The sequence below is a fragment of the Anoplopoma fimbria genome, chromosome 15, assembly GCF_027596085.1.
Source record: "Anoplopoma fimbria isolate UVic2021 breed Golden Eagle Sablefish chromosome 15, Afim_UVic_2022, whole genome shotgun sequence".
NCBI classification, from domain to species: Eukaryota; Metazoa; Chordata; class Actinopteri; order Perciformes; family Anoplopomatidae; genus Anoplopoma; species Anoplopoma fimbria.
Window position 1 is genome coordinate 7205644 of NC_072463.1, and position 23683 is coordinate 7229326.

Sequence of the window (23683 nt, forward strand, 5' to 3'; positions counted from 1 at the left end):
TGAAGTTATATGGCTAACAGCTGCTTAGCTTATCCCAAAGACTTAAAACAGGGAAACAGCTAGTCTAGTGCTGTCCAAAGATAACACCTCTAAAGCTCACTGATTAACTTTTTATATCTTGTTTGTTTAATCTTTACAAATGTAAAACTAACAATTTGTCATTTAACAGTAGGGTGGACTATTTCTTGGCCAGGAACAGCAACTTCCTGGAGTGTCCACTGGTGAAACTAGTCACATAAATAGCCCAATAAAAAATGGCTAACTTTGTGTGCAGATTAAACAAACCAAGTCAAACTATTCCTGCGATAGAGTCCATGGGAAGTAAATGAAACAAAAATATGATGGATCCAGGTGAATTGTTCATGCTTGTAGGTAGGACATTAACAACTTAAATAATACAGGAAGCAGTAGTTGACTAGATAATACTGGTCTCTCATACCCATGAAGGGAAGCGGTGTAATGGGGGCGTTGGTGGTGGATCCAGCTGCTCCTGTTCTTCTGGGAGTCCCACAAAGGAGACTCCATTCCTACACGGCTCCTCCGACCCCGACCCCTCCACCACGCCGTCCATGCTGTCGGGAAGCCCATCGTCGATGTCTGTTTCTTCCACGACCTGCGAGAAGGGCGAGGTGGCGCCGCCTGTGCTCTTGAGGGTGGAGGAAGTGGAGGAAGGGCTCATGATGTCTATGTTAACGTTGAGGTGGTGCAGTCGGTCCAGGCTGGGCTGCGGCTGGCTGTAATGCTTCTTGACCAGCTGGATGCTGTCTCTGGGGGTGAGCGGAGTCCGTACTTTGGGGAGCGTCATGCTGGCGCCCGACTGGTGGACCGGAGGGTTGGGGAAGGGGTTGTTGGTGGAGGGGGAACGCGACAGGAGAGGGCTTTTGGGCGTTATCCTCAGGGACGACTCCAAGGAGCTCGGCCCATGGGCCATCTCGTAAGCGGAGGATGAGGAAGAAGAGGAAGAGGACGAGTGAAGGCACTGAGAGCGGAACTTGCTGCTGAGCTCATCGGAGGAGTTGTCTCTGTCAGAGCACCCTGACTGACCATCTGGGCCCACTGGGAGCTCTGGTCCACTTATGGAAACAGGGCTGCTGGGACCCCCAAGGTCACCGAGACAAATTCCCTTACTGGACAGTTCAGGAGTCCTTTTCACATCTGAGGAGACAAATAATTAACATTTGAGGAAGCCTTCATACCACGTAGAAACTGATGTTCAAGGAAAACTATATTATTTTCATTCTAGATTTTTTTGCTTTAATTAGAAGTAACTTTAGTGAATCCAAGCTGCACTCCTCCACAAAGGAGCTGTACACATTAAAGAGATACCTTTATGCTTACATTAGGTGTACATGCTAAATTTGAAATAAAACACTTTTTGGGGTCTGTGAAATATGATGTTTAAAAGTAAATATTATCTAAGGGTTACAACAGAATTTTCCATTACCTTGAGGTAAAACACAAGCTATCAGACTTTGGTTTGAGATACAAACGTGTTCAAATTATTAAAAAAGTACCTGAACCAATTGCATTTTTACTAAGCAGTTTATTAAATCAATTAGCAGAATTTTTCCCACCAATTATTGCACAGGAAAGCGACTGTATTTCTATTTCTTTAAGTTTGCCACTTACTAAAACTAATGACAAACATGTCAAATAATAAAATAATGGAAAAAGTTATTCGTCACCATAAAAAAAAAAAAAAAACATAATCTAAAAATGTATATTATATTATATTATATAAACACACAATACCTAAAGTTTTGGAAATAATGGTAAGACTGGATGCTGGTGAAGTTACCAATCCGTCTGCAAATGTCGGTTCTGTTCCAGTCATGTGATCAGCCAGACTTGAACTAAAGAACACGCTCTTTGCTTCAAAAGCTTCCTGCTTCCCATCTTAAGATAACACAAACTAATCTCACCTGTCTGCGAGGTCTTGGTATTAGAGGCGGGCCCTCTGGGACCTGCCTGTCTCCAGCTGTCATCTTGGGCAGGTGGAGTGCCGGGGCAGCTGGGAGGAAACAGCGGACTGCTGGGCACCAGGTGTGTATCCATTACAGGGGAGGTGGCAGGAGATCCAGAGGACGAAGGTTTCTCTAAGAGAGCTGGAGGAGAAAGACGAGACCAGTAACTCAGAATGGTTCCCACTGGAGCTCTGGGAATACATCCTAACAGATACATTCATTCCCAACTTGTCTAAATTACCTTTTACTGGTCTTCTGCCGACAAAATACTTACAAAATACTGATAATATTATGATCAAGAAGTACCAGGGAGGGCAATGCCCAAATAAAGCAGCGCATAAATTAATGTAAATCAAATCATTACATTTACTTTGTGACTTATAATCTGATCTGAACTACTGGTTACCAGTACATTACACATTTTAATGTATTCAACTGAAAATAAACTTTATTTAACATTCATTTTTATTGTATTAATAATATATTATAATCAATGTATATTTTCTTAAACAAACTAATGTGAAATAAATGAGAAAGGTGAGAAAAACAATTTTTGGGGGATATTTAGTAGGAACTGTGGCAATGGTTTTTTTGGGGGGGATAAAATATTCGTTGTAAAAAAGACATAACAGCCTTTAATTTCTATTTTCTATCTTTTTATATGTCATTGCTTCTGTTGGTATTCACCTTGTAGTTTGTCCTGCAGCAACATTATCTGTTCTGTCTGCTTCAGGTTGGCCATTTTCAGCTGCTGGTTCTCTTGCTCCATCTGCAACAAAGCACATTAATAAATCAATGTATATATATATATATATATATATATATATATATATATATATATATATATATGTATATACATATCTTTAACGACAACTTTAAACAGGCATAAACTGTACAACTTTAAAACCAATTAAATAATACATAGATTGTGAGTGTTAATTACAGAGATTCATTTTATAAATAAGAGCTTTTAAATGATCTGGAGGTGTATATTAACAGCTGTAGATAATAACGTTTAATCACAAGCATCTCTTGTTGCCACGGGTGACGTCTCTCAGCAGAGTGAGGACTTTCCCGAGGCTCTAACTAGAACCAGCGTGTATCGCTACATGTGTGAGCTTACCTCTTTAAGCTTAAAGGTGACCCAGTCTTTAATCTTGGCTGCCTTCTCCTCAATGATTTTTGCCTCCTGGGCTCTGACTAAGATCTGTAGAGAAAACAGGGAATAATTCAACCAACATTTTATGAACATAAATGGTCATCTCTTGGTTTATCTGACGGCTCCGTCCATACCTGTTTGTCCAGCTGCACCTCTAATCTCTTTATCACAGCATCTTTTTCTTGAACCCGATTGGTCAGCTCTTGATACCTTCTGTACAGCGAGCTCTCCGTTTCGCTGGTTTGTATGTTTGCAGACTTCAGCTTTTCTTCCATGACGTGGATCTGAAAAGGCACAATTAGAGAAGTGAGAAAAGAAGGATGAAATTTGCATTGTCGGTCTAGTTTGATGGGCACCAGAAGGAAACACTTTTGCCAGAAAAATCTGTCTAAACCCTCAGGTATGTCTTGTTTTTAAAGAAAGGGCACCATTAAATTACCACCTACAGAAAACACCTGGAAGACCAGTAACGACAGCAAATGGGAGATTAAACACAACAGCAAAAGAGACAGAGAATGTGTGAAAAGTACTGTCGGCGGTTTCCTATCCTTTAGTGAAGTCCCATCAAAGCTTGACTCCTTCTTACTGGTTAAATCTAACGAACTCTGTGACTTTATGGATCCCAATTTTAGGTCTTCTTCTCACATCATTCAATGTTGAGCATGAAAGTTTAGGCTTGATCTTGAAAACTGTATTTGACAAAAAATAAACTTACTGGCTTTAATCCAGAGCGTTCCACCACAGATCACAACCTTTTTTTTTTTTTTTTTTTTTTTTTTTTAGAAATAGGAGTTTTACATCAAATACAAACTGAGCAAACTCTATTCGCAGAGGAGCTTTGAGTTGTCACTTGATTTCTTTGTCAAATCATTCAATGTGTTGAATTAATGTGTTACATTTTACATATAAATTCACTTGACTGTGGCCTTGAATTGTGTTTGATTTTTAATTAAAGTACATTTTTATGGTACGTTTTCAAACTTTTAAATGACAATTCCACTTTTTTACAACCAGCAACGATTCATATTTTTGTAGTTTTGGTGTAATTTCTGTTACTTGTGAAAACAATGTTATTAACAAAGTACTTGCCGAAGTGCAAAAACATATTCCATCAAAGCCAAATAAGCATGTATGAAAATGTATTTATTTTCGAGTTCAGGTTTAACATTTTGCTGTCCCTATTTATGTAAATGGTAAAAAGTGGTTGCCGCTGAACAAAGGACACAAATTGGTTGCCAATTTCTCTAAATGGTTGCCAATGGCAACTTGGTAACTGTTACTGTCAAGCCCCGATGTGTTTCTTGCCCTGTTGGACTTTAGTTAGTGATGCTGTGGACTGATCCTTTAATATTTCACACGTCTCTACCTGTTTCTCAGCACTCTCAGCCCGCTGGTCCGCCTCGGTCACTCTCTGCTCCAGCTCCTGCATCTAGAATAGAAACAAAAGAGCTTACTGTAGTTTTTTGAACTCATCAAACATCAGCTAATCTTTAAGAGATAAATCTAATTTAAAGGAAGAAAAACGCCCACAGACCTGCCACAAAAGGCCCTATTAGACAGATAGACCTCCAAGCCAGACGACTACACAAACACACACCTACACATGCACCAGACACCTTTAATCCTTGTTGCCATAGGGAAGTCATTTAAAATGAATATAGTGGGAGGCTTTAACAAGGTACACATTCCTTATTACAAAAATCTTGAGGTAACAATAAAAGTGGTTGAAAGAGAAAGATGAAAATGTGAATTCGGCGAGAAAGAAAGCAAAGTTCTTTTTCTGTAAATAAAAATCAAATAACTGACTATTTGGAAGAAGGGCGCTTTAAGCAGGAGGACTCAGAGGCCCTCAGAGGAGGCCCTCAGAGGAGGCTGAACATCTTCTTACCGCTGGTCAAACAGCAGTGTGATAGAAGAATGCCACTATGCGTGTGTGCACAAGCTTGCGTCACCTTTTGTGCAAGCATGCATACTCATGCTTTCAAAGGCAAACACTGTCAATCCTGCAAGTATGCACACATCTGCAAGTACCCTCTCTCTCAGCACACACACACACACACACACACACACACACACACACACACACACACACACACACACACACACACACACACACACACACACACACACACACACACACACATAAATTCAACACAGGACTCCCTTTTCTTGTGAGTTCAGTGACCCAGGTGAAAGGAGAACAAACACACTAATGGATTCACTCTGTTTGAGAGATGCATTTGAATTCCTCCCGTCATCTTTGTTTCCCTTTCCTTTTGTTTCTTTTCTGTGTATCTTCTTCCCCTCTCGTCACCTCTGTAAAAAAGGCCGCCTGATTCCCAGAATCCACCTCTCACAGTTTTTGAACGCTTCCTCACAGCCAGATTAACACTCACTAAAGCCAGAGCGCATGTTAGTGGTTGGATGACTCCTCACCTCAAGGTCAAAAACCTTCATTGTGGGTAAAAAGGCTTTCCTGAGCTTGAGCCGTAGAGCAAACAGCACTTTGTCCTCCATTCAGAAACAATAAGTAGGAAGGGAAGCTCTTCAGGTGAATATTAAGTAAGTAAGAAGTAAAAACGCAGAACAAATGTGTCCCAGTTGATATTCTGTTGCAGTGTATGACAGGAAGTAAACTGGGAGTCAATCTGTTGCCTAGTGATGCAATTCCGTCGATCAACTAGTTATCATTGGTTAGCAACCGACTTTTAAGATGTAACCACACAGACCTATCAGATGAACTCCACACAATCTGTCATGTTACAAATTATTTCATTGTTAATGCATGCTATTCAACACTACACACGATGGGTTTTTTTCACAGTTGTTACAATATAATACCTTCCTGAAATATCTTTGTTTTGGTCAATATTGCATTTGTACTTAGTGATTGAAGTTTCCACCATTTATCAGTTACTTTTAGTTATTTCTCTGGATAAGCTTTTAGCTATCTTAATCATTTATCAATTACTTTAGCCAACTACTTCACACATTTTAGGTAAATATTTGACAATATTTATATTTAACTCAACCATTTATTCAATACTTTTTGCTGTTTCAAGTCCATTACTTGTAGCTAAATATGTAAACCTAACAGTTCTTTTTAATACTTTTACCATTTATTCAACATCTTTCTGGTTATCATTTACTGTTGGCTAACTATTTTTATCTATTGATTACAGATAATGATTTTGAACTGTTTATTCGTTAGCATTACTTTTATTGAAACAATTTTTTTCCATTACTACTTACATTACAACTATTTTTATCCATTACTTTAAGCAAATAATAGTTATCCATTATTTTTAGCTACGTTACGTTTTGTTGCCATTTTTAGCCGTTAAGACTTCTCTGCTTGCTTGCAAACACATTTTCCTGAACTAATTGCAGCAGGTTGTTTTCAGGTTACAGCTGACTCAAAATGCAGATTTATATTGAACAATAAAAATGGAAAATGTCTATGTTTCAAATTAGTTGAGCTACTTCCCCCTTTTTGGGAATATACTCAGTCCGAGCAATCAAATTGGTGACCTGATGCAAACAGACTGGCTCCTATAACCTTAAGGCCATCAGATATGGACACAGACTGTTTATCTGTCCGTCTGTTTACTGCAGAGTCCACTGAGCAGGCGTGAGACAGCTATGTTTGCAATCCATTGCAAAATTTTATTATGTTTTTTTTTATTGTTTTATTTATTGTACTGTCTTGCTTTTGTTTGGCTTTCTGTTGTTATATTGCATCCTTATTACATTATATTCTACTTTTGCAATGCTTTCTCTGTCAGAGCACTTTGTAAACTCAGTTTTTAAAGCTGCTATACAAATTAGTAAATTCTCGATATTATATTAAATAAAGTTATAATAAATACTTTAGTCTATTTGTTACCTGCATCCGTAAATAATCAATAGAGTACCACAAAAGTCACTCTTGTTAGCTAAAAACTACACACTCCCACTGGTAAGTTATTTAGCCATTCCTAAAAATAAAAGCATATATTTTGGGCCGATTTTCAGAGAGAGTCACGGACATCCTCCAAAGACGTGAGAAACACTAATGCTATGTTAGTTTTCTTATTTTAATGGGATACAGAAAAATAAAATAAATACAAAAATATAGAATATAAAGTAAACTTCTTAACTAAAAAATATTATTGAACATTTAACTGTTTCTGTTTAGATATTTGCATAATAATCTTGTAGGGAAGCAGAGGGTCTCAGTATGGATTCCAGAGGGACTGATAAAATCCAGGAGGTGGAGATAAGATGAGAGCCGACTACAGATGACAGATCATCTGCTCCCCAGACAGCGAACAGATCTGTCTCAGCTCAACAACTGTTCACTGTCAGAAACCAACTGACAGATCTGATGCTGTAGATCCTGGAGGCTTGATTATTTAAATACCATCAGCTTTTTTCTCACTTTTACCCTCCATTTCTTCACACCGTTCATTTGATCAGGATCCAAAATGTGATGGTAACAAAACTAGTTACAAAGAACATTCATTTAAACAGTAGAGGAGGTGGTTTGACTGTGAAATATCAGGGGAAAGAGAAAGAAGACACATGTAGAGAAAGAGTCAAATAAGAGCACTTTAATACTGCTCTGAGGACTGTCGAGCCTCAGTGATTATCAATCAAATCCACTTTAATCATTAAATAGGTATGGAGACAAATTAGAGGGTTTTTAATCTGTGAGAAAGCTGATAGATACAGTGATTGTATAAAAATGTGTAAAACACAGGAAAAAGTCATGAAACCTTACCAGAAATCCCTAAAGCACAAATAAGAAAAACCTTACTATGAAAAACAGACTAAGGCAGTTTACCTTTTAAAGAGAAGATGATCCAAACAAATCCTCTCACGAAAAATAAATGTTTATACCAACACATGAACCTGGTGACATTTTTGCAGACTGATAGCAGCGTCTGAGTCAAACAGCAGTGTTTTGCTCCTCGAGACATGCGAGGGTTATTGAGAAGATTAATCTAATTTGTCCAGTATTAGATTATCCAAGTAATGAAAGGAAACCTGGACGTGGAAATACCATCCAATTAAAAAAGAAAATCCTCTGAATAAAGGCATTTCTATTTTGTTAAACTGCCTAAAGACAACTGAGAATCTACACCAAACTTTCTGGATATATTTCCACAATGCTTTTTCACAACAAGCCTCTATTGATGATTCTGGATGTTTTGATTTGGAGAAAAGGTCAAGAAATTAGACTGTAACGTCTTAGGCCAAATTATTTATATCTAATTATAAAGTTTTGTCATTTCTGCAACAGAAAACAAACTGTATTCTCTCCCAGTCACCAGTCATGAAGACGTTTCTGGGTTTTTTTTATCCACCAGCTGACAGCCGTCGTTTGAACTTTTCTTCTCCACAGTAAAAAAAAAAACTCTTAAATGGAGAACTTGCCTGTTAAACTCCTCACAAGGCATATGGGGCATCTCCTTCCCTCTCTTCTCCCTCACTCACACTCAGCCTCTGGGGGGATAAATGCCATGTCACAGGCACCCACCTCAACTTTTTTCTCTTTTTTTTTTCTCCCCCGTGTTTTTCCATAGCAAAGTGGGTCAATGCGTTAAACACTCCTAACTTGGCAAAAGAGGAGATGAAGAGCGCGGAGCAGACTTTCCAAACAGTAATAACATGACGCCATCGCAGTCACTCAGCAACCCCCTCCTCTGAAAAAAACACAGTCAGCAGCATGGGTCTCCACCTCCACTTAAACCCGGCTCAGAGCTGTGTATGTGTGTGTGTGTGTGTGTGTGTGTGTGTGTGTGTGTGTGTGTGTGTGTGTATGCGTGGGTGTTTATGAGAGAAGGAGTTAAAGAAAAACTTAGAGATTAATTAGCCTATTTTCTAGCCAAATGCCCAAAGAGAACGTTTAAAAATAAATACCGTGTATGGTGGGGATTGACTGGATAGTAATTAACCCATTTTTCTAGAAAGCTTGAACTTTAGAAAGCTAATTTGTAGATACGTTCAAACACTGCGTTTGTCCAGTTGTGTGAATGTGGGTACCACTTCTTGATAAAACTAGGCAAGTTGCAACTATGTCCATATTGGTGGTTCAGGGAAAAGGCTGACATTATTATATATTTTTCTTACCGTCAAAAAAATTCTGATAAAAGACCAGAACCAGCAATACATTAACAATAAATCCACCTCCTGTATCATTACATGCTGACCTCTATACTGACACACGTTAAGCCCCAAGCCCATTTTGTCCTTCTGAAGACGTAAATCTTTAATAGCAGCTCACATATATATATATATATACTTTAATTTGATAAAAAAGGGCTGAGTAAGATGGGCGCAGTAAATGTTACTGAAACAGGAGAAAATAGTGGATTTGTAAGGGACTATTTTCTGCTGCAGATGAATACACATTTGGTGCTCTAGTATTGTTAAACAACCAATCTCTGAACCCATCGTCTATAAGTCTGACCATGGATAAGCGTCTGGAGTTGGAGTTGATAGACGATGTGTACAACCAGATTTTTCACAAGTAGCCAGTTTACAAGCTAATTTTACACCAATAAAAAAGCTACATCACTGTCATTCGATTATTTCCTCTTAATATGTTTAGAGTGAGCAGATTCCTTTAAGAAAATAACCTTCATGGCAATAAACAATATTCTGATTCTGGTTTGAGTTGCTGAACAAACCAGAGGCATGAGCGATGATTTATAGATTTGTAACCAGACTATATGTTCATCTTGATGACGGAAAAGTCAACCACTGCAATAATGTGGCCCTTAGATATAGAACAATGGAGCTCTAACGCACAAAGGAACAAGGAATATTATTTAAGCTAAACAGACCACTTGTTTGTAGGATCAATTGTTAGTTTTTGGGGATTGCTGGCAAAAAGAAAATTGGATAGAGGAACTTTTAGGTTCTCACAGAGGAGCTTGAGGTCTGACAGAACCTGACAGAGGACACAGCAGGGAGTCTTCCTGCTCTTATCAGACACATGGATTATGTTTGGACTGTAAACATCCTGTTAACAGGCTGAATGAACCGCTCTCTCACTCCAGAATTAGAGATGATGCAGAGAGCGAACCACTGAAAAACAAAAAGCAGCTACGAGCCAGCTACGAGTCCATAAAGGACGGCCATTTGTTTGCCAGCTGCAAAGAAAACCAACTTTTCACTCACTCCTCCTCACTCTAATCCAAACAATTTGACTCTTTTACCAACAAATCTTCAGAATGGAGCTGAATCTCCTGAGGACAGCTGATTACTTTCCAAAGTGTCTGGTAGTCAGGCTTTACAACGGCCACAACTTTACGAGCATTTGGCCGGCGGACGGCGGTTATTTCCCCCCGAATTGAGTGGAAGAACTAGAAGTGATGAGTTGAATGTTAAATATTCCTCTTGGCTGAAACTGTAGCCAACCTCTGATGACACAGAATGAGTGGAGCAACTGTTTACCAAATAAGCTGAGTAATCCCATCTGTCTTTATGCACACACATAAACACACAGTCATCCACACCTGTATTTCTAACTGATTCACTTGCTTTAATTGCATCCTCGTGCGTAAAACACTGCCAGAGGAAGAGGAAGATGATGACGAGGCAGAGAGATCTGTGTTTTGCAGAATAATCCACACCACAAGATATTTGGACCAGATGAGAGTGGACTGATTTCCACAGTAGTTCAGCAGTTTAAACAGCCATAGATTCAGTTCATTTTACATTATTTATGCCAAATAAGATTAAGGTACAACCGTCAGCGCAAACATGTTACCCATGCTCCAGTTCACTCTTATCTTTCTTTCCTTATCAAAGTGTTTTTGAACAATCTAATCCATTCATTTAAGTGTTTTATGATAAACCTGCCAGGTGTTCTGGTTGTTTGTTACCACGGTTACAAAGAGAGAGCTTTAAATGTACAGGACAATCTTTGTTGTGACTGCCACCTACAGTCTCAGGCTTTTGTTAGTGAGGCGTTTTTCTGATTAGTGGCTGAGCTCAGGTTTTGACCTGGACTCAGTACAAAACTACATTTCCCATCTGTCTCGGGAATGTTGTCCTCATCCAAGAGAAGCTGGAGGTAGTTTCTGAGGAAAATGACTTTTGCATCTGCATCTCTTTCCCTTGTTTATAAAGGCATGAAATACTCCCAAAAAATGGAAACAACTTTATAAACCAAAAGTCACCATGGCCTCACAAGCTTCAGTTCTGAGGCTAATTAAATATGCGTCTCAGTATGGAGTTAAGATTTATCCAAATGCGTTAATCTTACTGACGCTATGTGGTTAACTATTAGCATAATATTTTGTAATTCCAGGTATATTGTTTTATTTTTAATAAAACAATTTAATCAGCATAATTGGATGTTTGATTCTGATTCATTTTTTTCTTTAAATCTGGCCAGTTTAAATGATCAATAAACACTAATCTGATCTTGTTTTAGTTTAGATGTATCATGCATATTCCCTGTGAACGTTTTCGTTTGCACAACAGTTACGCCTGGCAGTTTCTGGCTGTAAATATTAGGTAGGTGGAACTAGTTTGTGTGCCTGTTTTAAACTATTAATGCTTAAATCTTTACTTGGTAAACACCTACATTAAAATTATGTTTGAACTTATGAAGAGTTGGATCCAGAAGTGTGGATCTTCTCCTTGCTCTAGTAACCATGCATGATGATTTTCTCTCTTACTTTCTCTGCCAGCAGCTCTCGGATTTTCCCGGCCTGGAGCCGGAACCTCAGCAGCTGCATCTCCAGAGCGATGCAGCGTTTCTGCCAATCCACGCTGGCCACTCTCACATCTCCGGACCCGCCGCCGCCGCTCTCCAGCACGTCGGCCATGACGAGGATTCAGAGCTCTGCTTCTGGACTCACTGACTGCACTGAAACACAGAAAACACAAGTCTACTCATGAACGGCTTCTTTTTAAGTTGAATCTAAATCTCTTTCTCTTCACGTTTATAAGGAAGCAAATGAAACATCAGCCCACACAGGATACATAAAGTAATCATGTGACAGTATTGTCATAGTATTCCAACTCCTGCCTTCATTTACAGCTCAAAAGAAGAGAAACGTGATTCAACCTCCATAAATGCTCTTTGTTGACCGCACTTCCCATGATTCAGAGAGGAAACGTGAGTAAAGCGACGATGAGTCCGCAGTGACACGAGTTCAACCAAAGCTTCCTCTCGTTTTCTGTGTTGCTCTGTGACACGTGACCACAAGGAAGCATAAATACTTTCACCTGAAACAAACAAACGGTTCAGAGAGAATCTTTTTCTTTCCCTTTTTTCCTCTGCAGTCTCTCCACATGCCCACACACACTGAACAAAACCTCAGCGGGGAGGCTCTGTGTCAGCGGGGGAGTTGGGTTCATGCTTGCCGGCTCCCAGGCCTGCCAGCTACAAAGCAGGTCAGCGCTCTGCTTTTTAGCCAAATTACCTACTAACCCATTCCCCCCTCGGTCTCTCCCCTCCCACAACTCCCGAGCCATGCAATCCCTTCTTAATTACAAGGCAAGAGTGAAACGGGATCCTGCGCAGCACAATAGTGTCTTTCTGCATGACAGTCCCATCACAGCTAGAGGGGGGGGGCCGTCAGCTCGCCTCGGCAAAGAAAGGAGGAAAGAATGTGTGAGAATGAATGGGCAGAGTGCTGAATGTGGGAAAACTGCGGGGCTCTGAGGTTATTTTTACCTGAGGAGGACTGACTCGTGGTTATTTGTCTCTGTGCCGACACTCATTCACAAAAGGTGACGGCCCGACTGTGTGAACTCAATAAAAGTCTGATTATCTTGAGATAACAGTAGCAATAACAATCAGCTTTGGGGTTTTAAACTCACAAGAGCCATGTGATGATTTGAGATTGTGCATTTCATTAAATAAAAATGAAACCAAATGAAGTTAGGTAAGCTGAAAATGACTTTTAAGGAAGTTTGAAGTTAAAAAGTTAAACAGTCTGAGCACAGAGAGACTCAAAGCGCAGCCAGACGCCGTCAGCAGAACAGCAGACGTTCAAAGTCCAGCAACTATAACTGCACCATGGCGCTCCCTGCAATTAGCATGCTCATAAATACAGGCTTAGCAAACAAATTACAGAAGTCTTGCATATGGAGGTTTCGCCAGCCGACCGCTGTACCCGGTCTGGACAGTCAGCCTTCATCCACCGACGTCTCTCACTCGCTCTCTCTCTCTCTCTTGGGGTCAGACTGGAGGGAATGAAGGTCAAGTAAAGTGGGACGCCTGCGAGGGGAAGAAGGGAAATCAGGCCGCTAGAATGAGCCCTGCTGGGCCAATCAGGGACGAACGAGTCCAGGCCCTCCTCCAGGAGCTATAACAGCTGGGTGCAAACAAGCCATTTGATGGTTAAACACTCTCAGCAACGCCGTGCTAATTCTACCCGGGACAATTCCTTTAGCACTCCCAGCCTCACATGAAAGGGATGTTTCAGTTCATGCCACAAACACAGCTGAATCATAAGCACTAAAGTTAAACTTTATACTGAGAAGGATCAGGACGGAAGGAAAAAGAGGTTAGAAAAGATTCCTTACTGTATCTGTGTGCATTCGGATAAAATTAACTCCACATCACCAGACTGTCAAGGATGAGGTCATTCTCACTGTGTGTGTGGGAGTAACCTAGCTTTTGTTCCTGCTTACATTTACACTAGAATCATATTCTCCTTTTGCATGAGCGTAACCCTGCATTGTGGAACAGTTTATAGAAGACAATTTTCCACTGAGTCGGCTGTGCGATCTGATGATTACTATTCTCTTCTGCAGCATCTCCTCTGTCTGACATATTACACCAAAGCTGGAAATATTCATGTTGGAGGAGGGGGAAAGAAAAAAAAAAAGCCAAGACAACAAAAACAAGCTTTCCAGGATTTTCTGTTTGTTAACACTTAGGGCCACCCAGAGTGTGAGGTGCATGATGGGAAGCCCAGAATGGTGACTCCTCTCCCGGGCTGCTGACAGACACAAAAGCCGAAGGGGAGCTTCTTTACTTCCAACTAGCTGCAAAGAAACTGCACGCAGCCGCCGCCAGAGCAAACACTAAGGGAGGACGACTGAATGGAAACGCCACCGCAGCGATCCCAGCAGGCCCGTTTTCTACGGCTGCCATCGCCGTCAACTGCTTTCCATTGACTACACTGACAGTTATACCGAATCATTCCTCAGACTGAGTGAGATTTGATATCCGGCGAGGAGAGTTTTTATTAAAAATGTGGAAGCTATCAAAGTTGTTATAAAATGTTCAGGACAGTGTCAAAAAAGCAGATTGTTTGACTGCACCTTTACTCAGAGGTGTGCAAGCAGCACAATAACAGATCCCAAGTCAGTCCTTCCATTGACTTCAACCTCCTTAATCACCCATGCATTCGAACACACACTCCCCAGGCCAGTTGTAACTCTTCAGCGCTTGCTTACCCGAACTCAGACGGACACCGATGGAGATACACACTGATGTAGATTGGAAACAGACACATGTGCACACACACACATACACACACACACACACACACACACACACACACACACACACATACACACACACACAAACGCACACACACGTAGAGCACACTGACACACTGCTGAGCATGCAGCTGCGGTGATGTAAGTGATTAGGTGGTTCAGTGATATCATCCCCACCAGACGTTTCAAATCCTCGCTGTTGTTGTCTCTGCCGAGGTCCAACTTGGCTTCCCCACGTTTTGGCAACCCCCCCCCTCCACCCCTTCAAATAACTCCCATCAAACAGGAGCATGTGTGTAAATCTGGGTCGCTCGCTGCAGATTCGTGTCAGCGTGGCAGAACTCTGCTTGTATTCTGAGAGCACGAGGAGTGAAGTACGGGTGTGTTATATGTTGCTTTATCTTCTCCTCGGCGGCCCCCCGTATGTTTAACAAAGGGGACCTCTGTCGACTCCCATACTGTCAAATAGGCCTGTTTAAATTAGGACCTCACTATTTCGGTACAGCGGAGAAGTATTCCTATAAATAATTGCGAGGGTGGAATCTCCAATGCAGCTACACATTTCTTAACCTTTGACCCTATTGTTAGAAACCCTGGAGGTTAATGTTATCTGGCGCTAAAGGAGTGTTAATAAATAACAGCGTTCGCCCTATTTTTTTATGATTATCTTGAAATAATTAACATTTAAAAGGCACTTCAACTGAGCAATAACTCATTTCGGACATTCAAAACACTACAGAGGCCAATGCGAGACTTCAGCCGGCTTTTTTTAGATCCAGAATACACCTCATGTTTATCCTCCCGCCATTCATCATCTTATCTCCCTTGTCTGTTTCCTCCTCTCTCTATCTATCTCTATCTTTCTTCCCTCTCCTCCTGCTGCACCTTTCCCACCCTCCCTCCTCCCTGCCCTCCACATCATTTCCTCCCACCTCTGCCAGCGAGGAAGAACCTGCAGCTCTCTCCCAAGCTCAGGTTAATGACAGGCCTCTCTGCAAACTGACCACACTCATTATCAGCCTCAGCCTTAAATACAGGCCCTGACATTCTTCTGTGCTGAGGTGTAAACATCTAGCTCTGCGGCTCCTCTGTCCTGCAAAAACACACACACACACACACACACACTTTAAAAAGTAATGGCTCTCCTGCAGCACTGCAGGGCATGGGGAAAGGCTTTGTGTGCCTGAGTTATAGGGAGAGACCGCATCTTCTGATCGTGTTGTAGCTTGGGAAGATGTTCAGAAACAGAAATGGCTGCTGCTGCCGGAGGGGTCAGATGTACAAAGCAGGAGGATTTCTCCAGATGCTCAAAATGATCAGAACAGCCTGCATGTGTGGCACATTTACGCACACACACCGTGTCCTCTAAAGTCATGCAAATGCAAGCAAGGATATGTATTTTTAAGTCTGGATTCACATATAAGGTTAGTACAGCTTGAATACTAACTTAGGATAAGCTTAAAAAAAAAAGTTTTTAGAGCCACCAAAAGGGCAAACAGTGGACAAGGTTGTATCCAGGCCACGGGGAACAGGTGTGCCAGACGCGCACGGCTTAGTAGAATAGTAGCGACCGTAAAACCGTCAGTCAGCAGAAAAAAAAGAAAGAAAAACCTCAGCCAGGCTTCTCTTAAAATACTCAGCTGCGGTTTTTTTTTTTTTATCCCAAACACCCCCCCTTTAAATGTATCCTCTGACAACAACTGCGTAAAAAAAACACCAGAAGCGTGATAGAGAAGAATCAAAGAGATAACTCGGTCCTTCACGGATACTTTACCTTGTGACTCTGTTGTCTCTCTCTCTCCCTCTCTCTCTCTCTATCCCCCCCCCCCCCCCCCGCACCCCCTCTCGTCCTCCCTCCTCCTCCTCCTTCAGTCGGCTTTCTCCGCTCACGGACACCTTCCCCGGTAATTCGTCGCAATTCGGTTCATAACTTCTTCTTCTTCTTCAGTCGGTGGACTTTCTCTGCGCTCTCATTCCTCATTCATTTCCTTTTTTGTTGTTGTTGTTTTGTGTTGCAGTGTTTCATAGTTGGAGTCGAGCCCCCGTCCCGTCCCCCCGTCCCGTCCCGTCCCGTCCCGTCCCGCTGCTCCGTGGCTTTCCTCTGGAGCGCAGACTTCAGTGGGACTTTTACTCTGAGCTCCATTCAACAAGACTCATCCCATATTCCTTTAAAGGGCCCAATGCAGGATCAGGTTTCTCCAGGAGCCAGGCCCCCCCCTCGTGTGTGCAGGAGCTGCTCAGGATGTTGCATTAAGGCTGGCTCGAGTTTTTTTTTCTTTTAGGATGTAAACACAGTCTTACAGTCTTGTGAGGAGGAGAAAGTGTGCAGCCTTTAACCAGTTCATTTTATATTTTATAAGGAGATGGACAGTACCAGTCAAAAGTGTGGACACACCTTCTCATTCAATGGTTTTTCTTTATTTGTATTGTTTTTCTACATTGTAGATTCATATTGAAGACATCCAAACTATGAAGGAACACATATGGAATTATGTGGTAAACAAATAAATGCTCAACAAACCAGAATATGTTTTATATTTTAGATTCTTCAAAGTAGTTGAATGAGAAGGCGTGTCCAAACTTTTGACTGGTACTGTATCATAGTGTGAGCTTTACACATAGGTCGGTCAATATATTGCACATTCCTGCACAAAAAAATGCACTTTTACTTTGAAAAACAGATTACATATTTCTTGCAATTTGCAATTATTATTGGATTTTTTTTATTTTTTTTATATCATGTCTCTTGACTTTTGTACTGTAACCTAGTTATCGATGCACCAAAACCAAGATACCAAGATAAATGTATGCAAAACTTTTAAAAAGCTGTTTTGTAATTCTTACAGCTTGACACATTGTAGACGCCTTTGAGACATGTTTTAAGACAAATTTTGTCGACTGTATGTTTACTGTCTGTGTTCATTAATGACAACAATGCTACCAACTGGACAAATCAAAAATTTGACCTAATCCTCGGCCAATAGGAAAATTTAGCTTGTGTCACCAACGCCAGTATGGTAAAATGCTCATAATTACAACATACTGATTTTAGTTACCCTGTTAGCATGCCAACTTTTGTTTTTTGTTGCAACTGTTACAACTGGGGATGGGAGAATGTCATTGGAGTTGCAATTATTTGGTCTCAAACCAAAGTATTGGACACAATGAAGGTTTGACCTGATGACCTGATAAAAGTCATGGGATCATCAAAATATTTACACTTAAAATTGGACGGTAATCCATCTAATACTTTTTGGAGATATTTCACACAGAAGCCCAAATGTGAACCTTATGATGGCTCTAGAGGAAGTGTCAGGGGGATCACCAAATGTATGTAAAACATTTCATAGCAATCCATCCAATAGTTGTTGAGATATGTATGTTAAACCAAAGATAGCATCCCTCTAGCCAACATTTTAAAAACACATCTACTCCCTCAGGAAACAATCTGAATGTATGAATCTGAAGTAACAATAAGCCAAACACATTTTTTTATGGAGGGGGGTCTTAAAGTGGTCTAATTTGAAGCAGTCTGTATGTTACCTTTGATTACAAATCAAGACCACCATGAGGGAGCGTTGAGAAGTCCAATTTTTAGGTTTAAGTAGCCTAATTACAGTATGTTTGTTTATTGTTTATTGGCAAGGCTTGTAGGCTGGGCTTTACTGGAATCAAAAGTTGTTAAACCACCGTGTGGAGCTTTGCAACTGTAATGAATCTTATTCTGGGTGTTAAAAGAATTGTGATGGGATATTTTGGGAAGGTTTGAGACCGCACCAGCAAAAAATACAAGTGCGCTCTGGTCTCAGAGGTCTGGCCTTCATTCTCTAGATCTCACAAGGATTCCCTCAAATGTCAGAAATAGTTCACCGTGAAGCTTTTTTAATCAGCGGTGCAGTTTAGAGACAAATGGAGCCTAATCAAAAAGGCGGATTTGTGGCCCTGGTTGGATTATCGGTTTCCTCTCTGTAGCCTTCGCACATCTCCATCTGGAACATTTTACAATGTCAGTCTGAGCATTTGAATTGTTGCACGCAAATAAGTCAGTGTATAGCTCACATTCACATAGAAAGTCTCAGCAGAACAATAGAGCAAGACGAGAGAGAACATTTCAAATCTAATTATGATACAGCCTGAAATGGATCCATGGAATGATTATTTTTGCGTGTTAATGTAACAAGCATGCAGTGGTGTGACACACCCTGCTGCGTCTGCTGACTGAAGTAGTATTGCTCAAATACAGAGTGCATGAAAACAGACAGACAGAGAACACATAAGTAACTGCAAGTTTTCCTCTCAGCTGCATGACTGTGCAGAAATTGGACCAGGATGCTGTGTGACATGAAAACAAGATCACATGTTCACATAAAAGCACTTCAGCAACACAAATACTTTGTTCAACCCTCTGAAAAAGGGCAGCTTTTTCAATTTTCTATAACACACAAGCGTTAGTTTTCTAACAGGTATGGTTGCTAACAAGAGTCAACAGCCTTTTATAGCAGATTCATGAGCTAAATGCTAACGTCAGCATGGTAGCTTGCCCACAATGATACTAGCAGTCACATGAGTTTTGAAACTTTTACTTGTCGTATAAAAAGACAAAAAGTCTTCACACTTACTCCTCACTAATGCGACCGTGGTGTATTTCATTTTTAGCCTAACGTTAGCATTTCACCTATTCCTATTGTACTCATGCTCCTTAAACATCCTTAAAGGGGTGTTCATTTGGGAAGATTATCTTGAAGAACAAAAAGTATAAGTATCATTAATGTTGTTTGTCAAAGAGCTTATTTTCTGGAAAAATACAAATGCACGTCATCCCTGCAGCAGTGTATACACCTTCAATGACATATCTGCATCCCCTGGCAATGGACCTGTCAAGTGCTAACAGTTGGTTATTTGGGACCAGACTATTTCCAGGAACAAAAGCGTTCATTCTGAAAATGACATCACTGATTGATGAAATGCTTGAGTTTCTAAAATGTAACATCTCCGTTCTCTCTTCCTTTTTCTGTTCTTGAATGTACTGTAGCGAGCGACTGAGAGCGAGCTGGACCCAGCATGCCTTGCGGTGGTATAACAGTTAATAGTGGCCCCGACTGCTACTACTCATAAATATGTCCCTCAGATCTCAATAAACTGCACTTCCTTGGGTCCCCAGCAGTACAAGGGCCAAGAAAAAGGGAGGACAGACAGTCAGACTGGTCCGGTTCAAGCTGTATTTATTCATCATTGTTATTATAACCTGCTCGGACAATAGGTGAAGTGTTACTTAGTTCCTGAATGCCAATTCAAGACTATTTGGTGCCTTTATTTCATTATTGACTGTTAAGTTAATATTTAAGTGCGTAGTTTGTCCTTTCACAGTACTAATACTGCTCTGGATGTCAAATTGGCCCTAATGTATTTCTCTGGAACACGGTTACAATACTGAGAAATGGACTCTGCTGAGTGTATCAACAGTTCCTGATATATTAACTGCACTGTTCAAGGGAATGTGCTTCCAAACTCCATCCTGGAAAAAGATCTGCTCTGGAAGTGGGAGGGCGTGAGTTTACAGCAGGGATTTCATCGTTACAGCTTGTGAGGCTAAAGGCTCTGCCGTGTGTTGCACAATAAGTCGGTGCCTCAGTGCTCTCAGTCAAAACAACTGGGGTCAGGCCTACATGGCTTACATGCCTATTCTCGGGCACGGCTGCCAGTGCGACGAGGGGGAGGCAGGACAGTAGAGAGGGAGTTTAAGGCCAGTTTAACAAAGCGTTTGTAGATTAATGTGTGTTCTTACAGCTATTTAACCTCCAGAGCTGTGTGATGACCCGGACTGTGAGCGGGAGTGGGAGACCAAACGAACCCCCATCGTTAACCAAAGGAAGAGCTGAGCTGAAGATACATCAAACATAATACTGAAGACTTAAGACTTAAACAAACATCAGGTTGAGAAAATAAGAAAAGATGATGATTGTATGATTAAATATGTCTTAGTCTGTTGATATTCTATATTTCTCCAAACAAATCACATTAAAAGGACTAAAATCAATAAGCTTATTTTTAAAACACAATCATAAACCCATTGATGAGTGAAAAAGTTGCACTAGCTGTCATGTGCCCCTATTATCATAAGCACTGTGGTTCATTTTGAGTCTATCCCACACAAACTGTCCTGCTGTTGAAAATACTCGTTGTCACACCAAAAACTACTGATTAAAGGAACTTATTTAGAGTTAATTAAGAATTAAAGTATATTTTTGTGACTTGTTTTTAAACATACCATCTTTAATTGGAACCACTTTCATTGGTCATTTTGGTCTTTTCGTGGGATTTGTTGACAAAAACCAAAACAAGGACCCTGTTCCTTTTGAGTACTGCTTTTCTAATATGTATCCAGACATAAAACTCTTTGCTGTATGTCAGCGGAGCTTTTTTCTCATGTCGTGCTTTTCCTGCCCTTACGTTTCTTGCAGAATAAAATAAAAAATTATACCATGAAATCCTTATTTGGGCCATATTTTTGACACCAGACTCTATGTCTGGATGTTTCCTGTTCGGCACCATTATAAAACACATTCAGTCCGTCAGGAGTGAGACGGAGAGACGGAGGGTTCACGCTGACATAGATTTGTCAGAACTGTTTAATTTTCAAAGCTCCTACAAGCCAAAATAAAACAAAGACAATCTGCTTTCAGTTTCCATTCACTTCACATCCAAATGGAACAGACTGCAGGAAAATCCCAACATAGACTCACTCATTCCAGTCGCATCTTAAAACCATCATTTTAGCAAACGCAGCAGTTGAAAGTGTTTTTATGATGACTTTGCATGCATTTTCTTTTTTATTTTAACCAAAGCTGCTTTTATTTGATATTTGTTTACTTTATTTTCTTGTATTGTGCGTATTTTTCAGTACTTTGTGTTTTAATTGAGCTTAACATAAAAAGTTGCCTCCCACAGCATAAATGTAGTTGACTGAATTCAGATGTCAAAGGTTGGTTTACTGACTATTGCCCCATCTTCTGCACAAACACAGACACGGATTAGAAGCTTCTCTGCGGCTGTTATTCGGCCACTCGTCTTACCCCTCTCAACAGCACTGAAGCAGAGCATTGCCCCCTTTCTCTCACATGTTGACTGCCTATTTAACCACTGGATATTGTGTAAGGCTAACAAATAGGTCTCCTTTTCCCTCTCTGATGTCCTTTGAGCATTTTATTGCCATTTGGCCAGCCGTGCTGGAACCACAGAGGGAGTGGAGCATGATGGAAACTCCATATAAAAAGAAAATAAACCAAACTGAGTTTAACAGCAACATTTTGAGAGAGAGAGGACAGCGCAGATGAAATGCAAAGGATAACATGTTTGACAGTGAACCGAGGGGAGGCAGCGAACATACATTATGAGTTTTTATGGCGGAAAAAACTACTCGCCATTTCATTTTTCACCCTCTGTGATAACAAGACCATTAACTCCTCTCCCCTTTGCCTCTTTATCATCTGTATTTCTTTTTCTGCAGTGTGCTTCCTCCTCACTCCGTGTGTGGTCTGCTTGATGGGCTGCAGTGTGGCTTCAAGTTAACAAAAGTGAGTGTCGCAGGTAGAGGTCATCTCGCTTTTGGCCACTGCTGAGAAAGGGATAGGTAGAAACCCATTCCAGTCTGTACCCTCAAATGCCAGTCTCTCATAATCACTGAATATCTGTCTCTCGAGCTGCTAAATGCTCCACGATATTCCCTAGATATTCTTTAATTGTGTCTGTCTGCTGTTTGGTGCTGAGCAGGTGGTGTACAGTTGGTTTTTAGAGCATTTTCTTTGACAAAAGCTGCCTGCTGCAGCTTAAAACAACGCAATGAGAGCGCAGAAAAGTGGCAGCTAGACTGCTAAAAAACTAGCTGAAACTCACTATAAAGCACCGTTGAGCCGAGTGGAGCTACAGATTCATGTGATAGCCTTCTGTAGGTAAATACAAGCGACCCCTTACACAATGCTTTAAGGCAATACCTGGTCTTTATTGTGATGAAGACTTGGTGTACAGTTAATATCATAGTATGTCGGTGTTGTTTTGACCCAAACTGGGGCCAAAAATGTAATACTCGGCATGTGTAATAGACATTAAAGCATATTGTCAATATCATCAGCTGCTATTGGAAAATATAAATCTGGTGAGTGAGTTGTAAAGCGGAGTTCCCGGTCACAGTGTCGTTGGAGGCAGACAGCGTTGGTGTGGTCAGACGATGATCCTTAAATCACAGGTCCAGAGTGTGATGACTGTTTAGCCACTCCACAATAACACTCATTTCATAAAGCTGCACGTGGGGCTGCATGCATGTGTGTGTGTGCGTCTGTAAAAGACATAAGTGGGTCTGCAATGTGTAAACAACACGCGTCTGTGTGCAGCATGAAGATCTAAATCACAACGCCTAATCCCGTGGTCATGTGTCGCAGCGATTTACCATATAGGTGCAAGAGTGTTTTGCAAAATCTCAGCCAGTCCACAAACCACCAGACCAGAATTGTTGAATATAGTTTTTCCACCTCGACTAAAGTTGTGAAACTACAGCCACGTTCACGTTCTGCGGTCACAAATTCACAGCTATAGTCAAAAAAGATTTCACTCCGACAAGCCCCTAGTGTCATAACTGATACTTTAAGAGCTCTGTCTTCTTATTGGATTATGCAATTGGGAGTTTGACTTTCCTTTAAGAAAACATACATGTGCACGAAAGGGGAGAGTTCAGTGTTGATGCAGAAGAGCATTAAGATGAGGAAACTTCTAACCTTGCAGCCTTGAACACATTTACAACAGGCTATCCTAAAAATATGTTATGCAGATGTTACAGGGCAGAACGCTTAAAGGGATAGATGATTTTTGGGGGAAATACACTTATAGCTTCCTGGCTGAGAGTTAGATGATACTACTTTCATGTTTGTATGCTAAATGTGACGCTACTGCCAGCAGCTGTTAAGCATGAAGTCTGTTAAGGGAAACAGCTAGACTGGCTCTGTCTAAAGGCAACAAATTTAGCCTCCTAGCACCTCTAAAGCTCACAAATCATATATGACATTTGTTATGTGTAACGTGCGTAATTATTTCTTGGTCAAGATCAGTAACT

General features: G+C 40.8%; 1 protein-coding gene across 1 annotated transcript in view; it reads right to left on the reverse strand.

Moving 5' to 3' along the window:
• The window catches only part of plekhh1 (pleckstrin homology domain containing, family H (with MyTH4 domain) member 1), a 28150-nt gene extending 16202 nt beyond the window's left edge, over positions 1 to 11948 (reverse strand). The window contains exons 1-7 of the mRNA XM_054613830.1: positions 11799 to 11948; positions 4490 to 4552; positions 3258 to 3407; positions 3088 to 3171; positions 2652 to 2733; positions 1923 to 2105; positions 440 to 1155 (exon numbers count right to left, since the gene is read on the reverse strand). Of these exons, the coding sequence (XP_054469805.1) occupies positions 440 to 1155; positions 1923 to 2105; positions 2652 to 2733; positions 3088 to 3171; positions 3258 to 3407; positions 4490 to 4552; positions 11799 to 11948 (1428 nt within the window). The remainder of the gene's footprint in view (positions 1 to 439; positions 1156 to 1922; positions 2106 to 2651; positions 2734 to 3087; positions 3172 to 3257; positions 3408 to 4489; positions 4553 to 11798) is intronic.
• Positions 11949 to 23683: the final 11735 nt, after the last annotated feature.